Below are 17,115 nucleotides of genomic sequence, written 5' to 3' on the forward strand. Positions count from 1 at the left end.
AGAATCCAGGACCCTTGAGCCCTGTACGTCCAGAGACTGGGCATTCTTGGCCCTCTTGCCAACTATGTCTCGACCTCACTGGTGCGTAAACCAAAGAGCAAGGTTGTTAATTTGCGGAAGTGAGGAGTGCCTCTTTGCAGTGGCAGAAACATTGAGACCCCATCCAGGACACCCCCTATCTGGTGCCGAGGTCCTGGGGAGCCAGGTTGGCTGTCTGAAGGTTGCCGGATAAGAATTCAAGCCATGGGAAGACAGTATTATGGAGGGCAGTTCACAGGTTCCAGGCACTGCCTGCTGCAGCCAGAGTGAGAAACCCCACCGCCTGAACCCCGGGCGCCCCCTCCCAGGTCACTGGGGGACACACCTGTGTTTTTACTCACTGCCCCCTTGTCACATCATTTTATTATGCTAGTGTCACAGATGCAGTCTGGCCATTCCCAGGCCTGGAGGGCAGCTTGTCTCCTTCTGTTAGGTGTTGATTGAATTAGTCGCTCGTCTGCTTTCTCGAGGGCTCTGCTGGGGCTTTCCGAACTACTGTGATTGGGGATGTACGTAATCAGGTTTGTGTTTTAGGAAGATAATTCAGGCTGCAGCAGGAGCCTGGAGGAGAGGCTGGCAGCCAGCCTCTTCGCTACAAGAATGGTGCCGGGAATGAGGTGTGACCTCAGTAGGTGGGTAGGGCCCTCTGTGAGGGCTATCAAGCCCTCCCTTGTCGGCGAGGCGGCCTCACTTTTGTGTATGAGTCTGAGTGGGAGCCCCTCTCTCCCAATTTCCAGGCCCTAGAAGGAGCGGGGCAGCGATAGAGACCTCTCGGGGCAGGAGCTGGAAGGAATGAAGCCTGCTTTGTCTCTCTCTGGCACTCAGTGTCTCCTCCTGGGATCCAGTCCGGATTCAGTTCCTGGGAACCTGGCAAGAACCTGGCTCTCTGCCCGTTACTGGAAGCATTTCTCCTAGAGTCCCCTGTGGGACTTCAGCCCGAACGGGGCACTGGGGCTGCAGCCACCACAGGCCTGTGGGTCCTCAACAGAAATAGCAGGACAGGGAGGGGCTACTGACGATGGGGCCCAGCCTAGCCCCGCCTCTGCTTCCCTGAGAGGAGGGCGCAGTGGCGCCCCCTGTGATTGGAAATCACAAGGGGGGGGGGGGTGGGCTGTATCCCCCAGTGGATGGGAGAGACAGAGCAGCTAGGAAAGTTGGGGTTCACTTGCACGATTTGTGCCTTTCCTGGTACCAGCGATTGTGCCCCCCTCTTCTGTTGGGGATCTTCTTACCCCGGAAGGAAATGCTCACGGGTGGAGGGCAGGGCTGGCTGGGAAGGGCAAGGCCCCACGGGCTTCGGGATCCTGGCTCCCATTCCTTGTCTGACCTAGCTAGGAGCCAGCAGGTCTAGGTTCACATTCCAGCCTTGCTGCTCACAAGCTGTGCGGCTTTGGGCAAGTGTCTTGAGCTTTCTGTGCCTTTGTTTCCTTATCTATAAAACAGAAATAATAAAAGTACCTCTCTCAGCGGATTGTTGTGGAAATTACATGAGTCAGCATCTAGGGTGTAGGACAACTCTGGTGTACAGGAAACATGAGAAGTCCAGAAGCTGTGCCTGCACGCACAGCCCCTGATGGACGGGCCAGACTCCCGGTGGTCCTCTGCTCCCAGCTGACGGCCCAGCGTCAAGAGGGGGCTCCCTGATGTCCTTGCTGGCTCATCCTCGTGGGTATCTTTGAGGCCACCCTTTTCTGTGGCCACTGGTCCCTCCTTTTCATCCTCCTTCTGCCCAAGGTCAATCTCACTGTCTCTCCTCCAAGAAACACTCCTGCTGAGCTGATAGATTTGGCAGATGAAACACAAGATGTCTAACACGAAAGTAACTTTTAGTCTAAGTCTGTCCCATGCAATATTTGGGGCCTACTGTACGAAACTATTCTCCACATATCCAAAATACGGATTTCAGATTCATCCTGTATTTTAATTTGCTAAATCTGGCGGTCCTACCACTGCGAGGCCCCAAAACTAAGGGGTCTCATGCGGGTCCAAGCAAGGAGACAGTGGTGGGGGTCGGTGGGACTGAGTCCTTTCCTCATACTGGGGGACCTGGGGGGTGCTGCAGTCCTGGCTGCTGCGACGCTGTTGGTGCTTTGGGACCCGGAGTTCCTGGCAGGCTCCTGATGACTTGAGCAGGAGGCACCTTCTGCGTGTAGAGCGCCGACTGTGTCCTAGATGTGTCTGGCAAAGGTCAGACCCAGGCGAGGCCCAGGGGTCCCACCCCACTGTCTGCGGGGGTGGGGACGGTGCAGACCCCAAGACCCCAGGAATGGTGTGGGGTGTGGAGAGGGCTCCCCGCGCGGTTTCTAACGTTGGTGGGGCGACGGTGCTCAGTTGGTTAGGGAGAGCTCGGGCACAGGAAGGAATTTCCTTTGGAATTAAATACGGGCGTGACTTTGACAGGGGAAACCTCACTCAGGCCTAAAGAATGTGCTGGGAAGTTCTGAGTGTGAGGCTGGCCGTCTCCCTCGGCTGGCAGCACGACAGGGCCCCGGGTGGAGGAAAGGCTTTTGTCTGGAACACCCCGTCTCCAGCCCTGAAGACCACCGGTGGGTGTGAAGGCTCCCTGGGCGGCTGGAGCAGCGAGGAGGCTGCCAGAGGGCCCAGGGTCAGGGGGCTGCACGTGCTGGGGGCAGGGGCAGGAGGAGAACGAGAACTGCAGGACTGTTTCTGGAACCATCCATGACACTAAAGGGTCCGGAGCAGGTGTTCTCCACAGGTGGTGTGCCCGCCCAGCTGCGGGGTGCAGGCTCCTGTTTCATGGGCTGTGTGACTTGGGGAAGGAAGAATTGGGGGAATGGCCCCAGGAGACCCACGCTTCTGCACACGTTGGAACTTCAGGAAAAGAATGGCTGGCGTCGGCTCCTGGCTCCTGCCTGGGTTTTTCCACAGGGTGATCTCTGCTTCGTGGGTCAGGCCAGAACTCTTGGTGAGGTTTGGGGCCCCCTACCTGTCCTGAGCTGGCTGAAAGTTTCCAGGGCAGGGTCCAGGAGAGGCTGGGAGTGCCCTGCTGTGTTCGAGACCCATGTGTGGTTTACAGGTTCCTGTGACTGGACTGGTTTTAAGGTCAAATAAAGACGCACGGGGCAGGAAAGCCTGATTTGGCAATCTCATAGAGCTTGAAGGGAAGCTTCTTGCTGATTTCTCACGGCACCTCTCCTGATCTTGCACCAGGGCCCAGCCTTGGGGACCTGCTGTCCTGCAGAGGCAGCGTCAGGGCCCCCTGCCTGCCTGCTCCCAGGGTCTGACCTATTCTCTGTAGAGCACTGGGTTGGGCTCCAGGGTGAAACAGGAGGTGGTCTTATGGTGATGGATGACGAGCCCTGGCTTGACCTGATATCCTGGGCCTTTGCAGTTAGGAGAGGCATTCCATTAATGGGACAAAATGCACCGGCTCAAACTGAAGCTTAGAAGGTTGTTCAAGCCTTTTCATGGCCACCTTTAAGCTCCCGCTGTGAGTTAAGCATTGCAGATGGAGGTGCGCCCCGGGGGCTTACGTCCTGGGGCCTGGGCACTGTTCTAAGCAGGTGCACCTGTCATCTCTTAAAAAAAATTTTTTTTTAACACTTATTTATTTTTGAGAGGCAGAGCATGAGTGGGAGAGGGGCAGAGAGAGAGGGAGACACAGAAGCCAAAGCAGACTCCAGGCTCTGAGCTGTCAGCACAGAGCCTGACACAGGGCTCGAACTCATGAACCATGAGATCGTGACCTGAGCCGAAGTCAGACACTCAACCAACTGAGCCACCCAGGCGCCCCACCTGTCATCTCTTTTAATCTGCATGACAACCTCACGAGGTTCACAATTTACAGATAAGCGAACCAAGGCACAGAGAGGCTCAGTAATTTGCCCAAGATCACCCAGCTTGTAAGTGAACCCATAGTCAAGCCCAGGCATGGGCGCCAAACCTGTCTGCCCCTCATGCCACCCCAGGTACACTTGGCACCGGGTGGCCATGAGGGCGTGGGGAAATGAGTAAGCCAGCAGCGTGGCGAGTGCAGGGATGGGGCTGGAGAGGGGAGTGTGGGAGCGTGCACTCCACACAGGGACGGCTCTCCTGTATGCCTCTGACCTTCTGGTGTTGGCAGCCCCCAGTCCTGGGCGGATCAGGATGACTGTTCCCCATGGTCTGCTCTGCTCCACGGGAGCATCTCTGTTCAGGAGGGCCAGAGCTCAGACAATAGCCCCACATGCAGGTGGGTCATCAGTTTATCGCACAGACCATACCATCTGTCATCCTGGGAGCATTCAGGGCCTAGAACCCCATACTCAGGGCCAGGAAAAGACCACTCACCCAAACCTCAAGTAACAAGTTGGGCCTGGGGTGCCAGAGCCTAGAACTTTCTGGTTGATGGGGGGTGGGGCTCAGCCAGGAAACCATGCTCTGGTCCCTGAGGTTCGACAGCCTTCAGAATATGCCAGTGCCTCCCCACTGGCCTCCTCTCTGTCACCTTCCCCCAGGGAAATGCTGACACTCAGGACAGAGGCTGAATGCGGTGGAATCTCCAAGATGGAGAAGATATGGCCGTAGCTTGCTGGGGGCAGGGGCTTGTGTTAGATTCCTAAGGGAACAAAGCACCTCAGCCTGGGTGACCCAGATGCATTCTCTTCCAGTTCTGGAGGCTGGGAGTCCCAGGTCGAGGTGTTGAGCCCATTCCTTCTGAGAGCTGTGAGGGAAGGACAGGTCTAGGCCTCTCTCCTTGCTTGTGGATGGCCGTCTACTGTCTCGTATCAGCTTTCCTCCATGTGTCTCTGTGTCCAAACTTCCCTTTTATAAGGACACCACGTCCACCCTAATAACCTCATCTTCAGTAACTCATCTGTAATAATCTTATTTCCAAATAGGATCCCCGAGGTACTGGGGTTAGGACTTCGGCGTATGAACTACAGGGCATACAATTCAACCCACCCTGGGCATTTGGAGGCAGCAGGTGCGGTGGGAAGAGTGAACCTTGGTTTGCGTGGGAAGATCTGACAAACTTGGGTTTACATTATCTTGGGTTTTCAAACTCCATCAGTGACTTTGGGCTCTGAGCCTCAATTTCCTTACCTGCAGAATGGAGGTTGAGAAAGAGTTCATCTGTTCATTCTTCCTGTATCCTTTTCGTGAATGGCAGCCAAGCCCATGCTGGGGGGTACGTCATGGGCGCTGACCTCACAGGGTGCTGCGAGGACCGGGGAACCCACTAAGGCTCAAGTGAGTGCTGGCACATAGTAGGTGCTCTCCGAGCGTCCACCGCCATCCTCTCCCCTCCAGCCGTGGCGCACAAAGCTCTGGGGATGAGCAAGTTTCTGTCGGTGGAGGACCCCTGGGCCTCCATTCCGTGTGTCCTCACTCCTTCCTGGGGAAGGAGTTAGGCCTTGGGCTGGAGCAGACACCGTGGATGGCCCTGGTCGCGAGAACGAGACAGTCTGGGGCTCCCAAGGAGAGTGGGCAGTGCCCCTGGCCAGGGTGGGAAAGTCCAGCGCGGTAGCACAAGGGCCACAGAGAGGCCACATGCCGCTCGCCTTGCAGTGTGCTGAGGAAAGCCTGACGGGGCTGCTGTGCTCTTTTCTCCCCACTGCTCTGGGCTTCTGCCTCCTCAGAGCCACTCTCCTCTGATAAACACTGAACGCAAAATCAAAGACGCAGAACAGCACCTTTGCCATTTTCCACTATTTCATGATCGTGTCGACGCACCAGGGCTGTTTCCAGGCCCGGCATCCTGCCAGATCTCTGGTGTGCTCCCCGCCTGCCCCACCTCCCGCAGCATCTGAACTGAGCCCTGCGGGGCCTCTGGCCAGAGCTTTCTAAATATAGCTCCGTCCTCCTCCAGACTGCACAGACCAGATCCTCAGAATGGCTTCTGTCCTGACGGCCAGCCTCTAGGCTGTTTGTCAGTTGGGAGGGAGGAACGGCACAGACAGGGAGTGGCCAGGCCTGGAGAGGAGCCCCAAAGCCGGGACACTAGCGACCTGAGACCCAGATGCCCAGGGGCCATGGCCTTGGCCCTGAGTTCCTGTCTTCTGTCACTGGGGAGGTGTGTCCCTGGCAGGCTCTGCTGAGCTGTGACTGAGGGACAGGACACTGGTGAGGCTGAAGAAAGAGGAAAATGGTGATCTTCCTAGGAGGTGGAAAGAGCCTGCCTGGAGGGTTGAACTCCTGACTTCACGTCTGAGCTGGGTGACTGGGCGGATCCACCACCTTAAACCTCAGCTTCTTGGTCTGTGAAGTGGGGGTAATAAGACCCTGTTGAGGGGCTTAAAGAGAGTTTGTGCCGAGTGGCAGGCACCGGTGGGCCTCTTGTGCCAGGGCTGTTACAGCTCTGAAGGACACTCTGTGACATCTCATCCCAGCTGCTTTGTGGCACTCAGGTGACCCCGACAGTCTACACTGCTGTGTGTCTTTAGTTTTGCTTTGGTGTAGCATGAGTTCCCTCTTCTGGTCCTAATGGTCCAAGAGGTACCCCAAGCCCAGAACCTCCCCAGCCCTTTAGATAGGGAAGCAGCCAAGCCTTCAGAACTCACCTCCTCAGCCATCCTGCACCTAGCTGGGTTCTGAGGCCCCCTTAAGACATCGGCCCACATGTGGACAGGGAAGAGGAGCTGGAACTACTAAAGAGAATAAAATCCTGCGGATGCCTGAGTGGCTCAGTTGGTTAAAGCATTAGACTCATGATTCTGGCTCAGGTCACGATCTCATGGTTTGTGGGTTCGAGCCCGCTTCAGGCTCTGGACTGGCAGTGTGGAGCCTGCTTGGGATTCTCTCCCTCTCTCTCTGCCCCTCCCCTGCTTGCCCGCTCTATCTCAAAAAAATAATTTTTTTTTTTTTTTTAAGAAAGAATAGGGGCGCCTGGGTGGCTCAGTTGGTTAAGCCTCTGACTTCGGCTCAGGTCATGATCTCACGGTCCATGGGTTCGAGCTCCATGTCGGGCTCTGTGCTGACAGCTCAGAGCCTGGAGCCTGCTTCACATTCTGTGTCTCCCTCTCTCTCTGCCCCTCCCCTGCTCACACTCTGATTCTCTCTCTAAAATAAATAAACATAACAAAAGAAGAAAATTTTTAAAGTAGTAAAATCCTGGATTTCTCAGCTCCAGACTTGGCTCTACTTAGGAGGCACCAACCCATGTCCACCACACTCCCCACCTCCCATCTACTCAGTTTTGTTTAAGATGGGAGGACCTGACCTGTTCCCAGGATAGTTGGGACCTTGCCTCCTGCAGTTAAGGAGTCTTTAGTGGAGACACTTAAACTAACAACTGTTAGGATCAGGCATAAGGCAGGGTAAAGATAGGAGTCAGAGGCTAAAAAATTTTAGCAGTCAAAGGCTTTATTTGGGAACTAAGGTCTCGGGCGAGGTTCCGTGACTCAGGGAGAGAGAGAGAGGAGTCAGGGCAGTCGCCCCCAGGTGTGGCAGGGTGGGGTTTTAAGCTGCAGCGGTTCCAGGTTTAGGTCCGGGTGGGCCTTTTTCGCGTCAGGTCGTGCTGTCGCTCGGTGATTGGTTGACCTCCAATTCGTTCCGGCAGCTACTAGGGGCTTTTGGTTGGGTTGCGCTGGCAAGATGGCCGTCCCCTCTGCTGTGGTTCCAAGGACATCCTAACAACAACCTTCTACGGAAAGCCTGATCTTCATACAAGGAGAAGCCACTCTGCTCCAGGAACTTTACTCCTATTGGGTGTACAGGTCACTGCCCATGGATCTGACACTCTCTGGATAGAGATAAGTCAGGACTAGATAGTGAAATCCTCAAGTGTTTCCAGGGATAGAAACAGAGAGTTGCTGGTAGAGACAGCAGCCCCTGTTTAGACTTTCCTTCCGACAAGCTGGTCCCTTGGCAGGGGGGTTAGTGCTCCATGGGGATAAGGCATCAGATGGGCATGGGCTGTCCAGCTTTGTGTTGCTATGGCCACCATTCACAGAGCACTAACTCAACACAGCAGTCCTGTGAAGTGGGTCCTGTTATCACCCTCATTTTCAAAAGAGGTTGAATTAATATCCCAAGGTCACACAGGTACTCAGTGAAAAAAACCAGGATTCAAAGTTTGTGCTTTTTTGGCCTTTATGATTTCTTCACACCTTGGAGTTCCAGGGTTTCCAGGATGATCACAGTTCTTAAAGAATAGTCGCCAGGGCTGCTGAGAGGACATACCCACAACCAACAAGCTGCCAGATTATTAGAACAAAAGCACCCGGCTTTCTCCAGGGGAAGTCATGCTGAACTAACTTACCAGAGCTCTCTGGTAGTTAGCAAAAACATGTCAGCAAAGGAAACCTGTAGGTTTAGTGTATTGAGGCTTTTCAGAAGTGTTTGGCAATGTTCTGTGCCAAAAATATTTTCATATCTGGAAGAAAATGAGTTACTTTGCTGTGGCTTTGCAGGGAATGCTTTGTCATTAGGGTAAGGAAGATATTCCAAAGGATACATGTGCACCCCTCCTGATGGAGATTGGTAAATAGCAGTGCCTCCCAGGGATTGGTGCTAGTAAGGTTGTAGTTCATATATACATTTTTTTTAATGTGAAATTTATTGTCAAATTGGTTTGCATACAACACCCAGTGCTCATCCCAACAGGTGCCCTCCTCAATGCCCATCACCCACTTTCCTCTCCCTCCCACCCCCTATCAACCCTCAGTTTATTCCCAGTTTTTAAGAGTCTCTTATGGTTTGCCTGTACATATTTTTTAAATTAAAGATCTGGAAGAGGAAGCTTATATAGAGGAAAATTCCAAGTCTGCAGGATTCTTGGGAAATGGGAAGCCAGATTAATGGAATGTGTATGTTTTTTGCTTTGGTTCCCAAATCCTTGCTAATGATCGGCATTTTGTTGGCCTGACTGCCACAGTAACAATCAAGGGGTTTCATCCATTCCACGCTTAACTATCGTGTGCCCTCTATACGCCAGGCACCGTGCTGGACACAGGCATGGATCGCACATAGTTATTCTGCTTCACAAAAGTGGAATTCTGCAGGTCCTCCATTTGCTCTTTTTATTTCTTGAGCCATTGTAAACAGTGCTACCGCATTCTTTGTAATGTCCGCCCTCTGGCATTTCCCTAAGAAGTGACCGCATATACGATCATTTAATTGGTTCCCTCTCATTGGGCTTTCACATTATTTCTGGATTACAATAAAATAACAGTATAGCCTTAAACATTCCTGTATTCCAGGACGCCTGGATAGTTCAGTCAAGTAAGCATCTGATTCTTGATCTCAGGTCTTGATCTCATGGTCATGAGTTCAAGCCCCACATTGGGCTATGCCCTGAGAAAGAAGCCTACTTAAAAAAATAAAATCCATGGGGCACCTGGGAGGATCAGTCGGTTGAGCCTCTGACTTCACCTCAGGTCATGATCTCACGTTTGTGATTTCATGCCCCTCATCAAGCTCACTGCTGTAAGCACAGAGCCTGCTTCAGATCCTCTGTCCCCCTCCCTCTCTGCCCCTCCTCTGCTTGCACTCTCCCTCTCTCTCAAAAACAAATAAACCCTTTAAAAAATAAATCCCTGTGCTCTGATATTTGTCCATGTGGACAAGTGTTTCTGAGGATAATCATCTGGAAGAGAAATTATGAGGTCGGGGGTACACATTTAAATTTTTTTTATAGAAACTGATGAATTGCCTGCAAAAAACATCCAGCTCAGTTTTAATTACCCCCAAAGCATCTGGCAACGCCAATTTTCTCAAATCCCTACCAACATGGGATATTATAATGTTTCCTATCGCTGCTGTAACAACCATAAATTTGGTGGTTTTACAACAATATAAATTGATCATCTTATGGTTCTGGGGATCAGGAGTCCCACTCGAGACTCACTGGGCTGAAATCTTAAGAGTATCAGCAGGACTGAGATCCTTCTGGAGGCTCTAGGAGAGATAGATCCTTAGCCCATGGCCCTCTTCCATCTTCAAAACCAGTGAAGTCTGGAGTCTTTCTCACGTGGCATCACTCTGACACTGACCCTTCTTCTGCCCCCCACCTCTCCATTTTCAAAGCCCCTTATGACATTGAGCACACCTGGATAACCAGGCATCTCTCCTTACCATCAGGTCAGCTGACTAGCAACCTGAATTCCACCTGTGTCCTTAATTTCCCCCTGCCTTGTAATGTGACGCGTCCCGGGTTCCAAGGAGTCGGACATTTGGGGAAGGGGTATTTCTCTGCCTACCACAGATATCATCAACCTTTTTAATTGGGTCCATTCTAAGTGAAAACATGGTATCCTGCTCTTTTAAGTCACATTTTTTCAAGTGTGAGGTTGAACATCTTTTTCTGTGTGAAGAGGCAGAAGGGTTTTTGTTTTCATAAGTTGTCTGTGTCTTTTGTCTCCTTTTCTGTTAGTTTTGGGGGGGGGGCGGGGGGTTGTTTTCAATGGAGTTAGAAGTTCTTGAGGGTAAGGACTTTTTCATATTCGTGTTTACATCCCAGTGCCTCAAGACATGGCCAGATTCAGAGAAACTACTCCCTGCCTGTTGGCTCTCCTTTCTTCTCTCCCACCCCATTCTCTTGCTTCTCTGCTTTGGAAGCAGTGCCTGGACCTGGATGCTTCTGGCTGAGCCGACTGTGTCTAGGAGCGGGTGGTGGTCTTATGTCTTACTTACAGCGCCGTGGACTTCTCAGGCCGTGACAGGCTCTGGGGTTCAGACAGATTGGGGGCACAGCCCATGACCCAGCCCTGCGCTGAGGCAGCCCTCTGCCCCTTTCTGAGCCTGTTTTCTCACCTGTAAAAACCACGATGGTGGCATGCTGGCATTTTAGGGTTGCTGGTATGGAACAGGACAAATATTGACCCCTCCTTTTGAGAGCAAGGACCCCTCTTGCAGAGCTGCCCCACTTGCCATGGGGAGGCTGGGAGGAAGCCCTACTAGGAGGACCCGGCAGGGTGCCAGCCCCAGGGGTGCTCCATGCCCCCTGATCCATCTCATGGCTCCACCCGACAGCAGGTAGAGATGACTTTCCCCTGCCTCTGACCTAGAAACGGAGGTGCAGAGAGGCCACGGGGCCCCAGACGGCGTGGCTAGTTTGGTGTAAGGGGACTCTTCCCGACCAGCCCGCTCCCACGGCCTCCCTCTCTCCCCCGCTTCTCCAGCCAGCTGGGCTGCAGGGCCCATGCCAGCCGCCCTCCTCCTTCCTTTGGAAGCTAGCAACTGCCCTTGCCTGGCAGCCCCAGACCCGGGACTCTGAGGAGGGGGGCCACGGGAACCCTCTGCGGCCCTTTCCTTCATGGTCAGCAGTCTGGGCTCCAGCCTCTCCTGTGCAGCCGCCTGGGGCTGGAACTCATTAGCTCTTTTATTAAATCCATCTGCTCTGCTTGGAGATGGCCCCGAGTCTTCGTGCTCCCCGCCCTGGGTATGTGAGGCGGGGGCTGCACACAGATGCCATTGTGTGAATTGGGTCGGCGTCCTGGAGGGCAGAGGCCCGGGCGCCCTGTGTGGGCGAGGGCCCCGCCCGGCCTGGAGGGTGTGGATACTGAGGAGCAGGAGTCCACATGGCCGTGGAGTGAGGGGGAGTCTGGAGAACCCTGAGCCTGGGGGGGGCGTGCTGGGATAAAATGGGACACTGCGGGTTTGCTGCTCTGCCTTCCGCTGATGAAGCCACCCCCTCCCCCTCCCCAGGAGTGCATCATTGACGAGGACTGCGGGCCCGCCAGGTATTGCCAGTTTGCTAGCTTCGAGTACACCTGCCAGCCTTGCCGGGACCAGCAGACGGTGAGTGTGCCCAGAGGTGTCTGCGGCTGCAGCACTGGGTCTTGGGGGCTGGGCTGGGTCCCAGAGAAGGAGACCTGGGGGAGAAGCCTTCCCGGAAGTCTTCTGTGGGGCTTTTAACCATGTCCGTGCTTGGAAGAGCCTCTCCATGCGGCCCAATGGGGCTGACTCCTGGAGTGACAAGGAGGCCATCTGCAGACCTGCCACCACCCTCACTTGCCGCATGATCTCATGGGTGACAGAGGAGGGAGGGAAGGCGGGGACCAGGTACCTGTCATTCCCCTGGGGTAGACCCATCCCCGTAGATGCTGCCAGTGACACTATTGCAGCCCCCACCCCCCACCCTCCACCCTCCAGATCTTTCTCCCCATCTGCCCAGAGAGAGCGGAGGGAGGGCCGGAAGAAGCCAGAGGACTTCCCTGATAGAGATTCCACAGAGAAGCACGAAGCCAGGGAAACGGGGACTCCCTCCACCCAACAGATGTTTTGGACAAAGCCATATGGGCTCATTGACTTTTCTTGTCCTTTTTCATTACTGAGGCAGTAATAACACAGCATGATAACAAGTTTGGAAAATAGAGGGCTTCTTCCTCCCCTGTCTGGTGCCAGCTGTGGTCAGGCAGCTGCAGGTGTCCCTCCAGCCTGCCACCTCCAAGTGTGACTGTGGGGCCCCGGTGTGCTCCGTGCTTGTCAGTCCCGCGTGCAGCTCCACACTGTGGCACCCCCACGCCCTCCCCATCCAGATGGCCTTCCGGGCTTGGGCCTGGATTTAGTCAGCTGTCGAATCAGGCTGCTGCCTGCAGCTGTGGGCCATAAGCCACATTCCTTCCTGACCTAGGTGCCTAATAAAAAGGAGGCAAGGCACAAGTCTGTGGGGGACACACTGTGTCCTTTGCAAAATCTCAAGCTACATAGGAAATACTCCAGATATGTGACTCACCCCAGGTGCTGTCTTTCCAGTGTTCTCCCATCTCTGCTCCCTTAACTTCCACTAAAAGCCCCCCAAGCCTCAGACCTCAGTTGCCTCCTCTGTATAATGGGAGCGTGGTTAACCCACGTGTGGCAATTTCAGAGCTGGGGACAGTGACAGTACGTGAGCCAGCATGCTGTTGTTTGCCCGCAGCTCTGCACCCAGGACAGTGAGTGCTGTGGAGACCAGCTGTGCGTCTGGGGTCACTGCACCAAGGCAGCCACCAGAGGCGGCAACGGGACCATCTGTGACAACCAGAGGGACTGCCAGCCTGGGCTGTGCTGTGCCTTCCAGAGAGGTGGGTGGGCTCTCCACTGGGTATGGGGCAAGCCCTGTCCCAAGCTCCACCATCCTGGTCTTCCTGGGGCCCCATCTGTGCCAGACACACCTTTGCAGGGTCCCACCTCCTTGGCAGGCTTCCAAACACTCAGGGTGCATCCCAGCCCCACAGCCTGGCCTGAGGCAGGCCCCCACCTGGAGCGGACCACCAGGTCTTCTGTCTGTGTCTCCTGTTGACACCTAGAAAAGTTAAATCCCTTCAGGATGCATGAGCCCAGGGCAGGAGGAACAAGCCCTCCCTACTCTCCACCTCATTTCCCAGGCCCTGAAGGTAGCACCTGGCCCTGTCCTATCCTCTGAGGATGTCCCCCTTCTAGTCCTGTCTTCCATTTTCACTGGCCCTCGTGGGTGAGGTCGCTCAGGCTCTTCCCTCCTGCAGTGTTTCTGAAAAATGTCTCCTTCAGCTGCCTCCCCAGCTCAGCCTCTGCAGCCCCCAGCCCTCCTGGTACCTTCTGTCCCAGCCATTTTCCTCCAGGTCGGCGCTCCGTGTGGCTCCTCTGGCAGCTGTGGTTGCTCTGTTCTGTCTCATCAGACTCCTCCGTTTCCCTTCCAAGGCTTCCCCCAGGCCACACCCAACCCCAGGCCTCTGTTGCCGCTGTGTCCCAGCCTTGAGGGCCTTTCTTACACTCTTTATTTCTCCAGACCTTTGGCCTCAAAACCGAGCACAAGCCCCCCCTCTCCAGGCAGTCCTCTCTAACTGCTCCAGCCTTCCAGACTCATTCCCTCCACAGCCCATTCTGCCATTTTGTTTCTTCTCATTTCACCTCTTTAATTTTAACCTCCACTTCGAGGTTGAGGGGCTGGAAAGTTGGGGCTCCACCCCACTTCTCTGCTTCCTTCTGTGGTACCTGCCTGCTTGGTGCTGGGCACACAGGGGTGACTTTCCCCTGGCCCTAGGTCTCTTGTTTCCTGTGTGCACACCCCTGCCCGTGGAGGGTGAGCTGTGCCATGACCCGGCCAGCCGGCTTCTGGACCTCATCACCTGGGAGTTAGAGCCTGATGGAGCTCTGGACCGATGTCCGTGTGCCAGTGGCCTTCTCTGCCAACCCCACAGGTGAGGCCCCACCTGCCCTCCCTGTTAGAGGTTGAGAGCAGATGAGATGCCACCCAGTAGGATCTCAGGAGCAGAGGGGTGATGTGGATTTAGTTCAGGGTAGGTTTAATTTGAGGTGTCCTTGGGTCATTTGGGTGGAGCTTCTGATAGCAGTCAGATCTATCGTTCTGGGGCTCGGGAGAAGGTGTGGCCAGGGATATAGATGCGGAGCTCATCCGCACGGTGGTTGAAGCCTCATCATGAATAGGTGACCAAGGGAGATGGTGTAGAGGCAGAAGAGCTCCCACCTAGGACCATCATTGTGAAGGACAAGCTGAGAAGTTGCTGGCAGAGATGACTGAAAAGGCACAGAGGTAGAAGGGAAACTAGAGAGTGGGCCACCAAATTGGAGGGCACCACTGATGGTGTCATAAGCTGCCGAGAAACCGTGAAGGAGAGGTGTGGCCTCTGTGCAGTCACTCTCAACCTTCCCTCCAGCAGAACCCAGGGTGGCCGGGCAGACAGACAGAACTCCCTGGCCCTGTCTCGTGATATGACAGGCTCTGCCCCGCCGTCAGGAATTGTTCCCACCAGGAGGCCCAGATGGGCAGGGGGCTGAGAGGGGTGACACATTGCCATGAACTGTCGGGCCCCCAAGTCCTCAGGGCCTGCCCCAGAGAGTCTCACAGGAAGACAGACCTCCATCAGAGGTGTGCAGCCATCCCTCTAAAAGTGGTCTTCCCTCAGCAATGTTTGTTAAAGTAAGATGTGGACAGGAAGGTGAGACTCCACTGAGATCTTAGCGGAGGGGTGAAGGTGAGTTCCAGGCGCGGGGCCTTTGCTTTCCTGCTTGGGTCTCCCCGTGTTGATGCGTCCAACTTCACACGCCCTCCCCCTGCGGGGACACATGGCCCTCGGCTGAGTCCCTGCCCGGTCTCTCCCTAGCCACAGCCTGGTGTACGTGTGCAAGCCGGCCTTCATCGGGAGCCGTGGTGAGGACGGAGAGAGCCTGGTGCCCAGAGGGGCCCCCAATGAGTACGAAGATGGGAGCTTCATTGAGGAGGTGCGCCAGGAGCTGGAGAACCTGGAGAGGAGCCTGTCTGTGGAAATGGCTCTTGGGGAGCCCGGTGCTGCCTCTGAGCTGCTGGAGGGAGAAGAGATTTAGACCCAGGCTTGTTTTGTGGGTAGACATGCAATAGAAATAGCTAATTTATTTCCCCAGCTGTGTCCTCTAGGTGTGGGCTTTACCGGGCTTTTTTCCACGGCCTCTTCCCAGTACATGTTCCCTCTGGCTTGAAACAAAATGAGGTGCTGTGTATTTGCCCAACACCCTCCCAGACTGTGCACGGTTCCCGTGCCTGGGGAAGATGGGGGTGTATGGGAGGGTGGAGGGCTGCTAAACTGGTCCAGATCATTGGCTGCTTTGCCTCTGCTGGTTGGCACCTGGCACGTTTCATTTTGTTCTACGTCCCTTGGAGAATTGTTGGAGGGGAGGCAAGGGGAAAGGATGCAGATTTCCCCATGATGGGTTTTGGGGAAATGTTGACTCTTACACATGTGGAGAAGAGTGCCCTGCTTTGCAAACGTAAACCTGGTGAAAATGTAACAAGTGGCTTTTCCACGCATTTCTTCCCACAGGCACAGGCAGGCTGTGCCTTCAGCTGCTGTGGGTGACGTGTTCTGTGCACTCTGTGTTCCACGTGTCCCCGTTCTTTCATCAGTGTTACTCGGCTCCTACCTCTGTGCCAGGGGAGCAGTTCTGCATCACTTGCCAGTCCGGTGAGGAGGGTGGTGGTCTCCCCATCTGTCAGGATTTTGGTGTCTCAGAGACATCAAGTTGCTTGCCCAAGTCACACAGCTAGTGAAGATCAGAGCAAGATGCACCCAGGTGTGATTCCAAGCCCAGTGCTCTCCCCACCAGCCTCAGGGCCACGGAAAACACTCCATAAAAGGAGGGAAGATGGGTTTTTGTTTGTTTGTTTTTGAGGCGTATCTGGAAGTAAGGCCAACCTAGTTCACTGTAAGATTAAACTTCTACTGGTAGAAATAGCATTCTCCTCAGTGTGGGGGTGGCCATCATTCTAGTGGAGACCAGCGATATTGACGCTGTCCCCCTATGGCAGTTAGTTATGTTAGTGACTTTGAAAGTACTACGATTGGTGCATAAGATATATGTTAACTTGTCAGAAACAGTGATTGTAGGGCCAGGATTATAAATGAAATTTGCAAAATCACTTACCAGCAACTGAAGACCATTATAAACCACGTGGAGAAAATCAAACCAAGCAAGGCTCTATGAAATATGGTTGTAACATCCACACTGAGAGCACTGGACTGGATGCTATTCTGCAAATGGTATTTTCAGGTGCCATTGACTGTTTCCATCATGTATTCATCCAGAGTTAAATTTTAAAATTGCACATGATTGTATAAGCATGCTTTGAGTTTTAAATTATGTATAAACATCTATGTTGCATTTAAAAATCAAGCATAAATCACTTAGATGACTCCTTTATAGTTCTTGGATGTATTCTTTCTTTTTGACTCTGAATAAATAAAATGGGAATGATCTGCATTGTCCAAAAACAAACAAAACCAAAAAACTCTTCCACGTAAGTGACTTTAACATTCAAGTGAAGCAGACCGGTTTTAGCATCAAAATATTTTAGAAATGTTCACTGCTTTTGTAAGGCATTAGTCTTAAGAGTGTCAATACTTCACCGTCTTCTGAAAGAGTAAATGGAATGTATATGACTCTTCTTTCCACTCAAATGCGGTTCTGGGCCAGAACATAGATCTTCAGAGACTATAATAATAAAAAGACAATATATTAAGGTCCGCTGGGGGAGGGGGCAGGCACCGGATTAGGCAGTCTACCTCTATCATCTCTAATTTTCAATTGAATCCACGAGTATTTTTTCATTTAGCAGATGAAAAAAAAAAAAGGAAGCTCAAAAATATTAAGCGATAGTGCTAAAAGTCAAATAAAAAATCTAGTACAGTAGGCCCAGGATATACTGATGATTTTAAGATCAAATATAGAGCTGATCTCTAC

The 17,115-nt window shown here is 53.4% G+C and overlaps 1 protein-coding gene across 1 annotated transcript in view; it reads left to right on the forward strand.

Moving 5' to 3' along the window:
• The window catches only part of DKK3 (dickkopf WNT signaling pathway inhibitor 3), a 46,276-nt gene extending 29,706 nt beyond the window's left edge, over positions 1-16,570 (forward strand). The window contains exons 4-7 of the mRNA XM_027073137.2: positions 11,629-11,721; positions 12,842-12,986; positions 13,925-14,081; positions 15,006-16,570. Of these exons, the coding sequence (XP_026928938.1) occupies positions 11,629-11,721; positions 12,842-12,986; positions 13,925-14,081; positions 15,006-15,225 (615 nt within the window). The 3' untranslated portion in view covers positions 15,226-16,570. The remainder of the gene's footprint in view (positions 1-11,628; positions 11,722-12,841; positions 12,987-13,924; positions 14,082-15,005) is intronic.
• Positions 16,571-17,115: the final 545 nt, after the last annotated feature.

Source organism: Acinonyx jubatus, chromosome D1, assembly GCF_027475565.1.
Source record: "Acinonyx jubatus isolate Ajub_Pintada_27869175 chromosome D1, VMU_Ajub_asm_v1.0, whole genome shotgun sequence".
Lineage (NCBI taxonomy): Eukaryota > Metazoa > Chordata > Mammalia > Carnivora > Felidae > Acinonyx > Acinonyx jubatus.